General features: G+C 37.4%; 1 protein-coding gene across 1 annotated transcript in view; it reads right to left on the bottom strand.

Moving 5' to 3' along the window:
* Positions 1-825: 825 nt before the first annotated feature.
* The window catches only part of sntb1 (syntrophin, basic 1), a 38,303-nt gene continuing 25,514 nt past the window's right edge, over positions 826-13,614 (bottom strand). Inside the window, exons 4-7 of the mRNA XM_052577450.1 lie at positions 8,511-8,647; positions 7,197-7,393; positions 2,189-2,379; positions 826-1,412 (exon numbers count right to left, since the gene is read on the bottom strand). Coding sequence (XP_052433410.1) covers positions 1,320-1,412; positions 2,189-2,379; positions 7,197-7,393; positions 8,511-8,647 — 618 coding nt within the window. The 3' untranslated portion in view covers positions 826-1,319. The remainder of the gene's footprint in view (positions 1,413-2,188; positions 2,380-7,196; positions 7,394-8,510; positions 8,648-13,614) is intronic.

Raw genomic sequence — 13,614 nt, 5'->3', positions numbered from 1 at the left:
TTATCGGTGAACTATCCCTTTAATGTTCTTTTTGAAGCTTGAAAGTGTAGGTGATTTCTACAGTTTGGACAGAATCATTCTTCCAAGCATCTCGTATTCTTATTGATTTTGGAACAACAATGTTGAGGAGGAGAAAACTATGAGTGAACTATCACTTTCATTTCGAAATCTGATTCTCAGCCCTGTGACTCCTGGATCCGTCATGTGCGCTGGAATGTGGCATGGACGGTTTCGCAGATGAGACAAAGGCTGCGCTACAGGGGCCCTGCTGTCCCCAAATCCATAACCCCTACAATGGAGCAGTGCACTGGGAACGCTCAGTGCCTGAAAATGGACACTAATTGCTGGTTAACTTGAAAACTCTCAAGTGTTCTAATTTATAATCTGACATCCAAAGTTCTTCAATGGCCTTTGTGTGTTTGCACAGTGAAGCTAAATATGACCACAGGCCACTGAGAGCAAATCTGAGCCTCCACAATAGTTGTTGTGCTGGCGTGCATGCAAGCACATCATGCAAGAATAAAGAACACCCTTCTGATGAATAGTAAAAACAACTACACAAATGTGACCGCATTACTAAAGACTTCTTTTGGATGTCAGAAGCTAGTACAGCAGGACTTCAGATTTATGAGCGAGAAGTTCTGAAGGGGAGGGCTGACCCGGTCTCGATTTTCCTCTCTTGTCACAAAGGCCTTGCGAAAGCAGCCAGTTTGTTGACATGCCTTTTTGATAACCGGCACTCTAGAACATTCTTGTTGATTCTGTTTAACTATCAGTGTCGCACATCTCCAGAGTGAAAGCACCAGAAATGAGAAACAAGATGACTGTTTTCAGGCCGTTTAACTTTTATGTGCATTAACAAGGTTTAAACTAGCCTTTCTTTAATCCACATTAGCTGCCAGACAGATGTAATTACTCCGACAGCTGTCATACAGATGGCCGCCTTCCCTCCTGTTATATAGAAGTTAATGGCATTGTAAGTGCTGAATACTCTGCTGTATTGGATTCTAAATTAATACTTTGAGTATTTGTTTTAGTTCCAATCACAAGTTAGTGTTCATTATATAGTTAGATATTTTTTGTTGTTGTTGTAGAAAATCAATGTGAAATTGTGTTTCACCATAATTAATATCTCTCTGAAAAATACATTGTTTATCATTAATGAAATGTGATTAAAATCATTCAGAGGTCCGGTTTGCTTCAGCGCCAGTTCTGCATTATCACTCTCGTTCAGTCTTGTGAGCTCCACTGCGTGCCGGTTTTCCCTTCTCCGTGTTGGAATAAATCACGTCACTGTTTCAGTCTATAACAGTTCAATCTCAGGCTACCAATCCTAATCTTGCAATCTTAGCAGACAGGAAGGAGTGGAGGATAAAAACAATGGGCTTGGGACAGGAGTGCAAGTCCAGTTGCTGTGAATAGAAAAAAATAAAAAGTATTAAGGGAAGTCCCTGATGTGATAAACATATGTTGAGAAACACAATCATGATCAGACAGGTCTTTCAGAGATCAGCCGTCTATCAGTACAGACATGCATCATTTCCTTTTCTGAAGAATTTCACCTAAGAATGTGTGATGCAGCTAAAAATATATTGTATTGACAATATGTGTTAAATATCTCTGTATTTATGTTTGCAGTGCAATGGAATAAAAAAACACACATCCTTTCAAAGCATAATTTTTATCAAACAGCTATTTTAATCAGTAATACACAGTATTCATTAATTTATATTCATATGCATGTATATACAGCTGTTGTTTTTACAGTTTGTTTTAAAAAAGAACTGCAATATTGTGAAATAATTACAATTTTAAATATTGTCTATTTGAATTGATTTTAAAATGCTAATTAATTAATGCGATGGTAAAGCTGAATTTTCAGCAGCCATTCCCAAAGTCTTCAGTGATAGATGATCCTTCAGAAATGAAAATATGCTGATTTGGTACTCGAAAAAAAAAAAAAAAAAATTATAATGTATGTATAAGGGGTGTAAAGGTAAATGTAAGGGACTCATTATTGTGTCTCATTATGTTTAATGTTCTTAAAAGGAATACATTATACATTTTGCAGTAAATATATTTGCACTCCTTTCTGATGCGCTCCATCATGCATTAAGTTTAACCGTGACTCGATTTATTATATAAATAGCAATATAAATAGCACACTATTTGCGAATATTTAACTCACAATTTCACCCTCGTTCCCGCCAAAATCCAAATAGAGGATCCGTACTCCATCATCAGCAGACATCTTCAGCTTTTCAAATGGGTAACTGAAGAGAGGCTGTGCCACAGAGCTGTCCTGTCCATCTGCTATGACAGAGAAACCTCGCTCATAGTGAATGACCAAGCGGCAGTCCTGACCCTGATACATACAACCTGAAGAAACAAAAACACAAAGAATATTCTGATTAAATACAGCCATCACGATTACCATAACAAAATTATGTTGAGTTGTCATCCCAGAGGGGGTTAAAAAACAGACATGTGAAGCAAATGTTAAAGTAAATTTTCATTATTATTATTATTAGATCCTTAAAATGTTCCTATAGAAATACAACTACTTTTCTGAGTGGATGAAATTGTTCCAATTTACCAAATTATTCAAGTAGATGCTTTCACATTTCTGATATTAAAGGCTCAGGTACAATTTCATAAAATATCACGTACAACAATCCAAATAAAAATAAATGAATACAGTAAGAGCTCAAGTACTAATGGAACTGCCTTTCTGGTTGATCAATCCAAGCAAATTCCATTAAGGTGCGAATAAAATGAAAAAGGATTCCATTTGTGAGATAAATGTCCTTTGATTCGCCTGATAATTGGTACATTATTCATCACCAGTAATCTCTGCTCAATACCTCCCTGGTTTCATCAAATACATTACAGGACTCCATGTATCCAGTATCATCCCTCCAATACATTCAATTGCAGCTCATCAGGCACCACAGGATGTGTGGAAACCTACTGTTACCGTGTCTATTGTGAGTGTGCCAGTGATCCACTTCTGCTGTTCCCTCCATTTTCCCCAATAAAGCTCCCTGAATCTCTCTTTGACCGGGTAATTGCGAGGCTACTGTGTTCTTTTCACATTGTGTTTCTTTGAGAAACCTCTCGGCTCTGGCTACAGTGCAGTCCATTAGGCTGATTAGATCATCACAGCAATGAAAAAGAATCTTCTTCAGCAATTTACCCATTAAATTGGAATTGCACTGACATTAAACACCTATTAATTACACATTTTGGGTAAGGGGCTCCAAAAAAGTGGATTTAGGACTACTCTTCCCATGTTGCTTTTAACAATACTGTAACCTTATCCCCATCAAAACAGCTTGATCTTCAGGACTGAGGGACTCTTTCCCACCAGATGGGCTTTTAGTCAGTCACAAACATCCTTTCTTTCACCATCAACAGCTTAGCATAGGAATTTTTGGGCCTCTCGACTACAATAACTGTAATAATTCAGTAACTCAGCAGTTTAAGGTCCCTAATATGTCTATGCAAGCTTATCTTTACCAAATTAATAATAACAACACATTTACTTTACATAATCTTTTAGTAAACATGAAAGTACAACTAAATAGGACAAGGACACCAAATAATATAATCCTTCCACTACAGATACTATACTATAAATGGAGCCAGAAAACCTAAATCAAAGATGAAATGTGGAAAGAGCCACAGAGTGGTTCTATACAATTCATAAGATTCATAACAACATGGTAAATGTTTTTAAAATGTAGCATCTTACTACAAGATTTGAAATGGTCCCATGCTCAAAATGGCTGACATAGGAAAATTGGGTATTGTATGAATTGATACACTGTACCGAATCTAATGATACTGTTCAGAAATTCTAAACAAAAAAAGTACATTTCGACCAGTAGGAAGTACTTTTCTGAAATGTTTGGTATAGTACGTACCAAGTTTGGTCATGTACTTAAGCATTGCGAAGACTTCCTCATTTTGATTTTTGTATGAATTTTGTCACATTTGTTAAAGTACTTTACAAGAATGGTTTGATCCATCAGAAATCTCTTGATAATTTTACCAGCATTATCTGAATATGATCTGAGCCAATTTTGGTGAAAATCGGACAAACAGTCTGGGACGAGTTTGAAAAAGTAGCTTTTTTGCAAAATTGCCAAAAATCTTGATTCGTACAAATTTTATTTTAGTTTGCGTTTTGACTTGGTATGAACCAAGGAATCAGTGGAAAAATAATTTTGCTTCTAGAACATATGGTTCAAAAGTTATTAGAAATACAAATGCATACTGAGCTATTGGTGCCATTAGAGAACTTGAGATAGAGGCTCCAGATTTGCTATGGTTAATATTGAGACTGTCCTCTATGTGCCAAATTTCATAACTTTCCCCCCAAAGTGGTTCTATAGGCTGCGATAGACTCCCAGAGTGGAAGAAGAAGAAAAAGAAGACTAAGACTAATGGATACAATAGTTATCCAAGCACTTTCATTGCTTGGCCCCTACTAAACTGTATTACATTTGGCCTTAGGTTATTATTGTCATTCCAGACTGAAACAGGATTTTAAAGTCTTGTGGTCAGCAAAAATATGACAATAACCTACGAAAAGAGAACTAAGAATGATTCTTTGGAGACACACATTCTCTGAACAGATTATAAGATTAGACTAAACACAGGTAATAGAGCATCAGCTGCCAAATGGGCCTTTCCCATAAAATTCCAAATATGGAGCAGTTCCAAGATCCTGACGCAAACAGGATCTTTTTAAGCGAACAAATATGTCAAATCCAGTCTAACGTGTTATTCGTCTGGTTTGTTTGGAGACGATCTGCATCCGTTGCTCTTTCCTACAAACTCAAAGTAATAATCTTCTCCCAAATGTATTAATTAGAGAGTGACGTGTTGTAACAAGGCCAGTCTATTTTTATTGCACAAAGTTTTCTCACAGCACTGTTAACATGCTTAACTCATGACAGTAGAATCAACATTAATCACTGCTCAGTTTAATCTCAGCCTACTTGCCATTCCAGCTTTGTAGGTTAAATAGAAATGATCTCAAAGCCTGATCTCAGAACAGTGAAAATAACTGACAGAAAGGGAAAACTGCTAAATATCCAAATAAGGCACGGTGCTCTCCAGGGGCTCACTTGCAGTTCAGTAACAGCAGATACATTTCCTATCAGTCCAGGCCCAGGGACTGCCTAAGAGCTTCAATTCCCAGAATGCTTTGCTCGGTGCCCCTTGCCTGCTGCATTGAGACCACACAGGAACTCTGCCATGGCATTCCATTCTAAAAATACACTCTATACTTAAACGACTTCAACATGAATAACGCACATCCCAAACTCCGAAATATTGTAGTGCAGCACAGAATGTTTTTGAATTCACTGTACAGTTGGAGCCATGGATCACAGCCTCAGATGACCGAGACGCATTTATCTTTGCATGGAAGCTTGCTAGTACCCACAAATCTACATTTTAAATAAGTATGTGTTTAACATTTAAGAAGCTACAGCCGTAAAACTAATGTAAACGCAGCAATGCGCAAGAAAATAAATGAGATCCTGGGCCGACATGGATCAACACCTGTTGCAAAGTTCCAGACTACTGCTAAGATGACAAACTGTTGCCACAGAGAAAAATATTCTTTAAAATAAATAAACCAAATAAATAAATAACAAATAAACCTGGTTCGGGATATGAAGGTATCAAATTTTCCTGTTGCGATTAATTGATAATGCTTTTATCACAGTATACGGTATTATCACAATATTTAAATTTAGTTTTTAAAAAGTCATAATACAGTATAACAGGTTTAATAATAACATGTGAACATTGTGATGAACAACACAGCAAATCCACAAATCTTAATGGCTATTTTAGCTGCTTTGTTTATGGGGTTTCCAGGGTAACGGCTGCATTTTCTGCAGTTTAGCGCCATCTGCTGTCAGAGAGTGAATGTGCTTTTATTCAGCGCATCTCTCACGTGTTCCCCAATGTGCTTCTCAGGCGTGCTTTACATCAGAGCCACACGCATCTTTCAAGCAGCATACAGCGGTGGACTGTGACCAGTTGATAGGAAAAGTATTCTTAAAATGCTTTCCAAATTCAGAATAATTTTTAATATATAATTATTAATGTTATTCAGAAGTGCCCACGATAACAATTTTGTGCATATTCATTACCGTGATATATCGCATTACTGAATATCGGTACATGTCTAATCCTGGCACAATATTTCAGACTTGAGGAGTCCAGAAAGATGCATTTCATTAAAAAATTATTTATTTATTTTTTCAGTTTTAATTTTTCTAGACCTTTTTAATGGTTCGATTCAATTGTAGTAAGCATCTAATTAGGCCTAACTGAAATCATACAATTTTTTAAAATGTAACAATTTATTAAAATTGTTTACAATAATCGTTGTGAAATGCTGTATGCGTGTATTTAATTGTAGAAATTCTGTTAGTTTTATTTTTTATTTATTTATGATGTAATACCAATGTATTATCAATAACATTGGTAATCAAATGAAGGCATAACTCATCTTATGTAAGCAATGTAATCTAATTAAAATGAGCAATTACTTAAAGTGCTGCACAATGGGTTTACTGTTAAAAATTAAAACATGGAAGGAAAATTGTATGATTATTCTTAAAAATTGTATTATTACTTTGAGAAGTACATTCTACTGCACAATAGTAATTTGTTTGGCAAAATTCCATGTTAAATTTTACTTTTTTTTTTATTATTATTATTATTATTATACTTTGAGTTTCTCTCTCTCTGTGTGTGTGTGTGTGTGTGTATTTAGTTTGTGTGTTCTTGTCATCATATAGTATATACACTTTAGTATGTGTAGTAGATGAAACAGAGACATTCATTTACTCAGAGACACACAGTCTTTTGTGCTTTAATATTCACAGACACTAGTCCATAGTCAATTTCATGAACTATTACTGATTCATTCATCCAAGATTTGCCAAATTCCATGACATTACACATTATACAGTTAATAAATTTTCTTATGACTGGAATCCACATCTTGGAAATCATAAGTACCAGAAATAATTCTGCGGTTCCTCCTCTTTTAGAACCTCTGTTCTTTAGCATCAGTGTGAAAACCCCATTTTGGAAACTTGGAAGGGGGTTGGTGTGAACAGGCCATAAGACCCGTGAAAGGAGCAAAACGTAGGATCCATACTCACTGGTAGTGACTTCTTTGATCATCTCAGCAGCTGCGTGGCAGCCAGTGACTATCTGTCTGGTCCAGAGGGACAAGTCCTTGCAGGTCTCTGCTCTGAAAAGATGGGCTTCGATACCCAATCTGGTTCCCGTCCGTGTAGCAAAGCACAGCTCGCCACCAAGCTGTGGTGAACCCTTATCTGGACCAGAATGCACCAGCCTACGATTAAAAACTCAAGATAAGTGCACCATAGAAATCACTAACAAAAAACTAAAAAAAATGTTTTTTGGATATTTACCATAGTGCTTCTATATGAAAATGCCTTAAATTACCATGGTATTACTATGTTCCCATCACAGTACTTTTTTATTATTTGCATTTCATAATATTTGAGTATTTCAAGGTACTTCAAAAATATGATAAATGGTATTACTATGGTACATTTACAGTACAAAAACACAATAGTACCCAATAGAATTTAAGTACCACGGTAGTTTTTGTAAGTGCAACAAAACAACTTCAATTGACTGAATTTTTTATTTAACATCATGTTTCTTAACATCCATTTGCTGAAATCAGTCTCTCTAAGTTCAGGTTTGATATTAAATAGAATGCAGCAGTCAGGTTTCGACTGCAAATTCCCATTCATTTTCTCCATGAGGGAACTGATTTGAGCTGGTTGGTTTTGTTCATGGCTTATAACTTTTTAATGAAGAGTTAACCCCTACGGGAAAAATGAATGGGAAAATACTTCAGCAACCAAGTCCGCTGAAGACCTATATACGGGCTTTGGATTGGTCCAATGAGTTTTCACCGTTGGCGGGGCTGGCCGGCTTGACAGAACTTGAGATTTCACAGAGGAAGTCAAGCCAAAATAAGTTAAAAAAAGTTTGGAGAAAAAGCATAGCAAGACTCTGCCATTTTGGACAATCTCAGGGTCAACAAAACATTAGCACATGCCAGCTGAGCCTGTGATAACTGCCCTATCGGCCCTAGAGTGAGATCTGGGCTGCAGTCCAGTTAAGCGTGGACTTTAAATCTATCCGTTGCAGTAATAGCTGCCACCTCATACAGCTTCAACAGGCCTTTATTAGCCATAATGCTTTTGTACTGTTTCCTTCCAGCTGGCCTGCAGTTGTGTATTTTAGTTCCCAATTGGTCAGCACTGCCAACTGGCATGCAAAAAGTGTGTGTGTGTGTTTACATGTGTGTGTACAGAGGCACGTGTTTAACAGAAGGGAGAGGAGGTGTGTGTACCTTGATTGGTTTTTCAAAGGTGTGTTTGTATGAACGAGTAAAATGAGAGCAGTAATGCTGTGTGTGTGTGTGTGTGTACCGTGTGGCGAGCAGAGGGTAGGTGTGTGTCGGGCTGAGCCAGTGTTCTCTCATGCGTGGCATACTGTCAAACAGCAGCAGGTCCTTCTCCGTCAACATCACCAGCACCGGCTTCCAGCACTGTCTCTCGCTTTCCGTCTGAAACACACACACACCATGTATAACTTGTGAATAGCCTTTCAGGTGCCATATAATTACATTTTGTCCTAATTTTCCTGGTCTATTCATATGAAAGCCAGTGTAAAACGTCAAGTGCTGACATTAAGTCTTTTGTTCATCTGAGAGACTTGTTAATTAACACTGTCAAAGCGGTAAACCTCTCAAGGGTGTCTCTTTTAAGGCCACTTCCTGTGATAAACCACGGCAACTCCAAATACTTTCAGAACAAAGTAAAGCTTCAAAACCATTCAGCCTCTTCAACTTTTACTGATGTATCAGCAAAATGAGCACTTAAGTCCAGAGGTGTGTGTGTGTGTGATCTGATCTGATATGCATATTTTATACTAATGGAATGTATGAGAAACCATATGTAACGTTCAGATGGTCTAAAAAATGTTACATCATGTTTATAGCATATCAAGAAAACTCCAACTGCTTAGTCAGCAACCATGACACCCTGTTTACTGTCTTGATGCAAGTTCCTGTTTCTCACATATAAAACTTGCTGGAAGGTAGGCCTAAGTGCACATATTTGTTGTTTGGTATTTAAGACCTGTACAAGGTTTCCTTTATTTATCCCATTTGGGGAAGAATATGGGTATATGCACAAGGGTTATTTCCCTACCAGTCTCCATACGTGGTGTTTTTTTTATCATGCATAAATCCATCAGCATATTGTTTACATATGCAGTGCGTCTTTGTTGTTCTGTATTGGGAACATTCCTAAAACAAGATAAAGTTACCGGAGAAGTAAAACTATATGCTATCTTGAAAGCTAGTTTATTATTTGTTATAAGTTATTCTAACCTCACTGGAAAATATAACTTTAAACCAAATGTACAGTGGCCGAGAAAGATCAACATGCTGAGAAAAATACTCACAACACAACCAAAAACACAAACTCACTGAAAATACTCAAAACACAAATACGAACAACCTGCAAATACGCACAGAAAACATCGGAAATGTTTAAGAGAACTGCAACAAGAGGTGAACCTGGCTGGGATATACTTTTTAATGTCTACTCTGAAAGGTGAGATTTTTGTTTATTTTAACATCCCGATCATAATATAATTCCTTTCGTTTTTTTTGTTTTTTTTTTGTTTTGCTTTGCATCTGACTTTCCCTTTCGGATGACTTTACAAACCCCTTTCTGCCACTCCCCTCTAACCACCATTCTGTTGTGAAACAGATCAATTCCAGATGGATAAAATCAAATCCCACTCAACATTTTTTTTTCGTCTCACTGAATTTAGTTTCACTCTGAAATATATGGAAGTCTGTTTCCATGCAGAATAAAATTAAGAAAAGAAAGAAGAATTAAGAAGGTAATCCAACATTTTCTCTCACAATTCAGATTTTTTCCTCACAATTCGGAGATTATATCTCAATTATTTCTTTCTTAGAATTGCAATATAAACTCAGGAAACAATATAAACAACTTCATAGTTTACATCTTGCAATTGTGAGTTAACAAGTGGTAATTCTGTTTTGTTTTTTGTTTTCACCACAGAATAAAAAAAAAATCATTGTGGCTTTTTATCTCACACATCAAAACTTTTTCTCACAGTAGCAAGTTTATATACACTCACCTAAAGGATTAGTAGTAACACCTGTTCAATTACTCATTAATGCAATTATCTAATCAACCAATCACATGGCAGTTGCTTCAATGCATTTAGGGTGTGGTCCTGGTCAACACAATCTCCTGAACTCCAAACTGAATGTCAGAATGGGAAAGAAAGGTGATTTAAGCAATTTTGAGCTTGGCATGGTTGTGGGTCCCTTTCACAATCTGCTCAGTTACTGGGATTTTCACGCACAACCATTTCTAGGGTTTACAAAGAATGGTGTGAAAAGGGAACAACATCCAGTATGTGGCAGTCCTGTGGGCGAAAATGCCTTGTTGATGCTAGAGGTCAGAGCAGAATGGGCCGACTGATTCAAGCTGATAGAAGAGCAACTTTGACTGAAATAACCACTCGTTACAACCGAGGTATGCTGCAAAGCATTTGTGAAGCCACAACACGCACAACCTTGAGGCGGACGGGCTACAACAGCAGAAGACCCCACCGGGTACCACTCATCTCCACTACAAATAGGAAAAAGAGGCTACAGTTTGCATGAGCTCACCAAAATTGGACCGTTAAAGACTTGTAAAATGTTGCCCGGTCTGACGAGTCTCGATTTCTGTTGAGACATTCAGATGGTAGAGTCAGAATTTGGCGTAAACAGAATGAGAACATGGATCCATCATGCCTTGTTACCACTGTGCAGGCAGGTGGTGGTGGTGTAATGGTGTGGGGGATGTTTTCTTGGCACACTTTAGGCCCCTTAGTGCCACTTGGGCATCGTTTAAATGCCACGGCCAACCTGAGCATTGTTTCTGACCATGTCCATCCCTTTATGACCACCATTTACCCATCCTCTGATGGCTACTTCCAGCAGGATAATGCACCATGTCACAAAGCTTAAATAATTTCAAATTGGTATTTTATGTTGTACCCGTTTCACAAAAACCTTATTCCAACTCATTGTGACCCGGAAGAGAAGACGTTGCTGAAAAAAAGTCATTTTTGATATTTGTTATTATGCTTCAACAAATTCTAACTGACCCTATGATGTCACATGGACTACTTTGATGATGTTTTTCTTACCTTTCTGGACATGGGCAGTATACCGTACACACAGCTTCAATGGAGGGACTCAGAGCTCTCGGACTAAATCTAAAATATCTTAAACTGTGTTCAGAAGATGAACGGAGGTCTCACGGGTTTGGAACGGCATGAGGGTAAGTTATTAATGACATAATTTTCATTTTTGGGTGAACTAACCCTTGAACAATGTTATACACTGACTTAATGAGCTCAAAAGTAAACACGCTCTACAACTGAGTAATAGTTCACAAAGTTTTCCCAATAAGACCTCAAGTTGAGCCCAAGTGTGATTTACTGCTGAAGCCCTGCTCTGTGACAGATGTCTCCTCAGGGCTTTGATATTCTGACAGACCACTCAAATCCTCACAAATCACAGGGCTGCTCTTCAGAGGGTCAGTTTGCCTTAAGGCTAAAGAGAGACCCCAGCGGGGCTGAGTGCATCAGAAGCAGATGCGTAACCACAAACTGGCCCTTGTTATAAGCTCCGGCCTTTGCACAAAGAAATCTGCTCGCTGTCTGGGCATTGGGAGCGCTGGAGGTTTTTTGCTCTCATATAATTATTCATCAAGGGGCCGGCAGGTTGGTAATAGGAGACGGTACGAGAGAGCTCTCATTAAAGGGCAGGCTGAGACGGGGCTGCCCACAGCCCTGCCATCACCACAGTTCTCTATTAGCCAGCCCTGCCAGGCCTCAGCTAATTGGACGGCGATGAAAAGGAAATTTAATAGGGAGGAAAAACCTGCGGTCACACTGAGAAGAGTCATCCTCCATCAATCGCTCCGGCACTGCACACCACGAATTCTGAGAATGGCTAAAAAAAAAAGCACTTCAGAACTGTCTGTACAATTTTCAGGATGTTAGCCATGTTTCCAACCAGAGCGTACAGTATAACCAGACCCTGTTAAAATGCTTGTGTGTGATCTTTACAGTTTGTTCAAAAATGCTGTTGCAAACATTAGCATTTATCCAAGAGGACTATCACACAAGTGGGAAATGGGAGGGGTGCAGAGCTCAGAGAACAGTTGTATCGAATGAAGTCAGTTAAATACAAAACATTCAAATTAGCTCCACAATCTCAAATGATCAACTGTCAACTTAATCATGTATATGAATATGACTAGATATTAGATAGTTATGGAGGAACTACGGATGTAGGTTTAATATATTTCCTGTAAAGTGATGACTCTACATTGCAGTAGCGGAACATCTTTCATTCTGCTATGCAATAGGCAATTTGAAATGTGTAATATGTATTAAATTAAAGAGTGACTGTTAATGAATGCAGGTGTTGATGTATTTCGAATTAAAATGTCATATCGGGCAGGACATATCAAAAATAGTTTTCCTTTTTTTATATATTAAATAGCAGTTCACTTACATAACAGTCCCAACAAAGCAGTACTTGACAGTTTGTGACAGGGCTGTTTAAAAGCTGTCTGACTGCTTGAGATGTTTCACATGATACTGACGGCAAACCAAGTTTCATTTATCCCAATGGAAAGCATGTGTCTCATATCGCTTCCTATTCCCTATATAGTCCACTATTCAAAACATAAGAAATAGCAAATGCGAAGAAGTAACCATTTCAGATGCAACTGTAGCATCTTTTTACAATGTCAGCTGCAGGACACATCAGATACTAGACAGCATTTGATTGCACAAAAAATCTGATATGCATATGCATGTTTGCTAAATGTGAATTTTCGTGAACTTATTTGTATTATATATTTTGAAGAACCAAACAGTTGTTCATCTCTATTGACTTCCACAGCAGGGAAAGAAATACTATGGAAGTCAATAAGGACCATCAACCGTATGATTAGCATTCTTCAAAATATCTTCTTTATTGTTTAACATAAAGACTCATACAGGTTTGCAACGGCATGAGAGTGAGTAAATGATGACAACATTTTCATTTTTGGTGAACTATTCCTTTAAGTCCGTTTTATATTAAAAGCCACAAAACTTCCATTTTGATTTCATAGGGAAATATAATTTTGTTGTTTTCATTATTCAACTAAATGTTCTCATTAGCTGTTACAATAATCTTGTGTTTTTGAATGGACTTACAGTGGAAAGTAAGAAACAAATATTACCAGTCATACTTGTGGGTGGTTTAATAAAAAGATGCTCTAAAGAGCACTTCAACAAACTCAATATCAACCACAGTGTTTTCTCATTTATGCTATTTTTTATATCTACGTTTTAAGTGGCTGTATAAAGTCTTTGCATATCCAGAATTATCATAAAACTGGAAACATATCACAGTGGAACACTTAGATCAAACCA

Source organism: Carassius gibelio, chromosome B16, assembly GCF_023724105.1.
Source record: "Carassius gibelio isolate Cgi1373 ecotype wild population from Czech Republic chromosome B16, carGib1.2-hapl.c, whole genome shotgun sequence".
In the NCBI taxonomy this organism is placed as follows: domain Eukaryota; kingdom Metazoa; phylum Chordata; class Actinopteri; order Cypriniformes; family Cyprinidae; genus Carassius; species Carassius gibelio.
The sequence above is the reverse complement of the archived record's forward strand: the minus strand, read 5'-3'. Positions and strand labels throughout refer to the sequence as shown.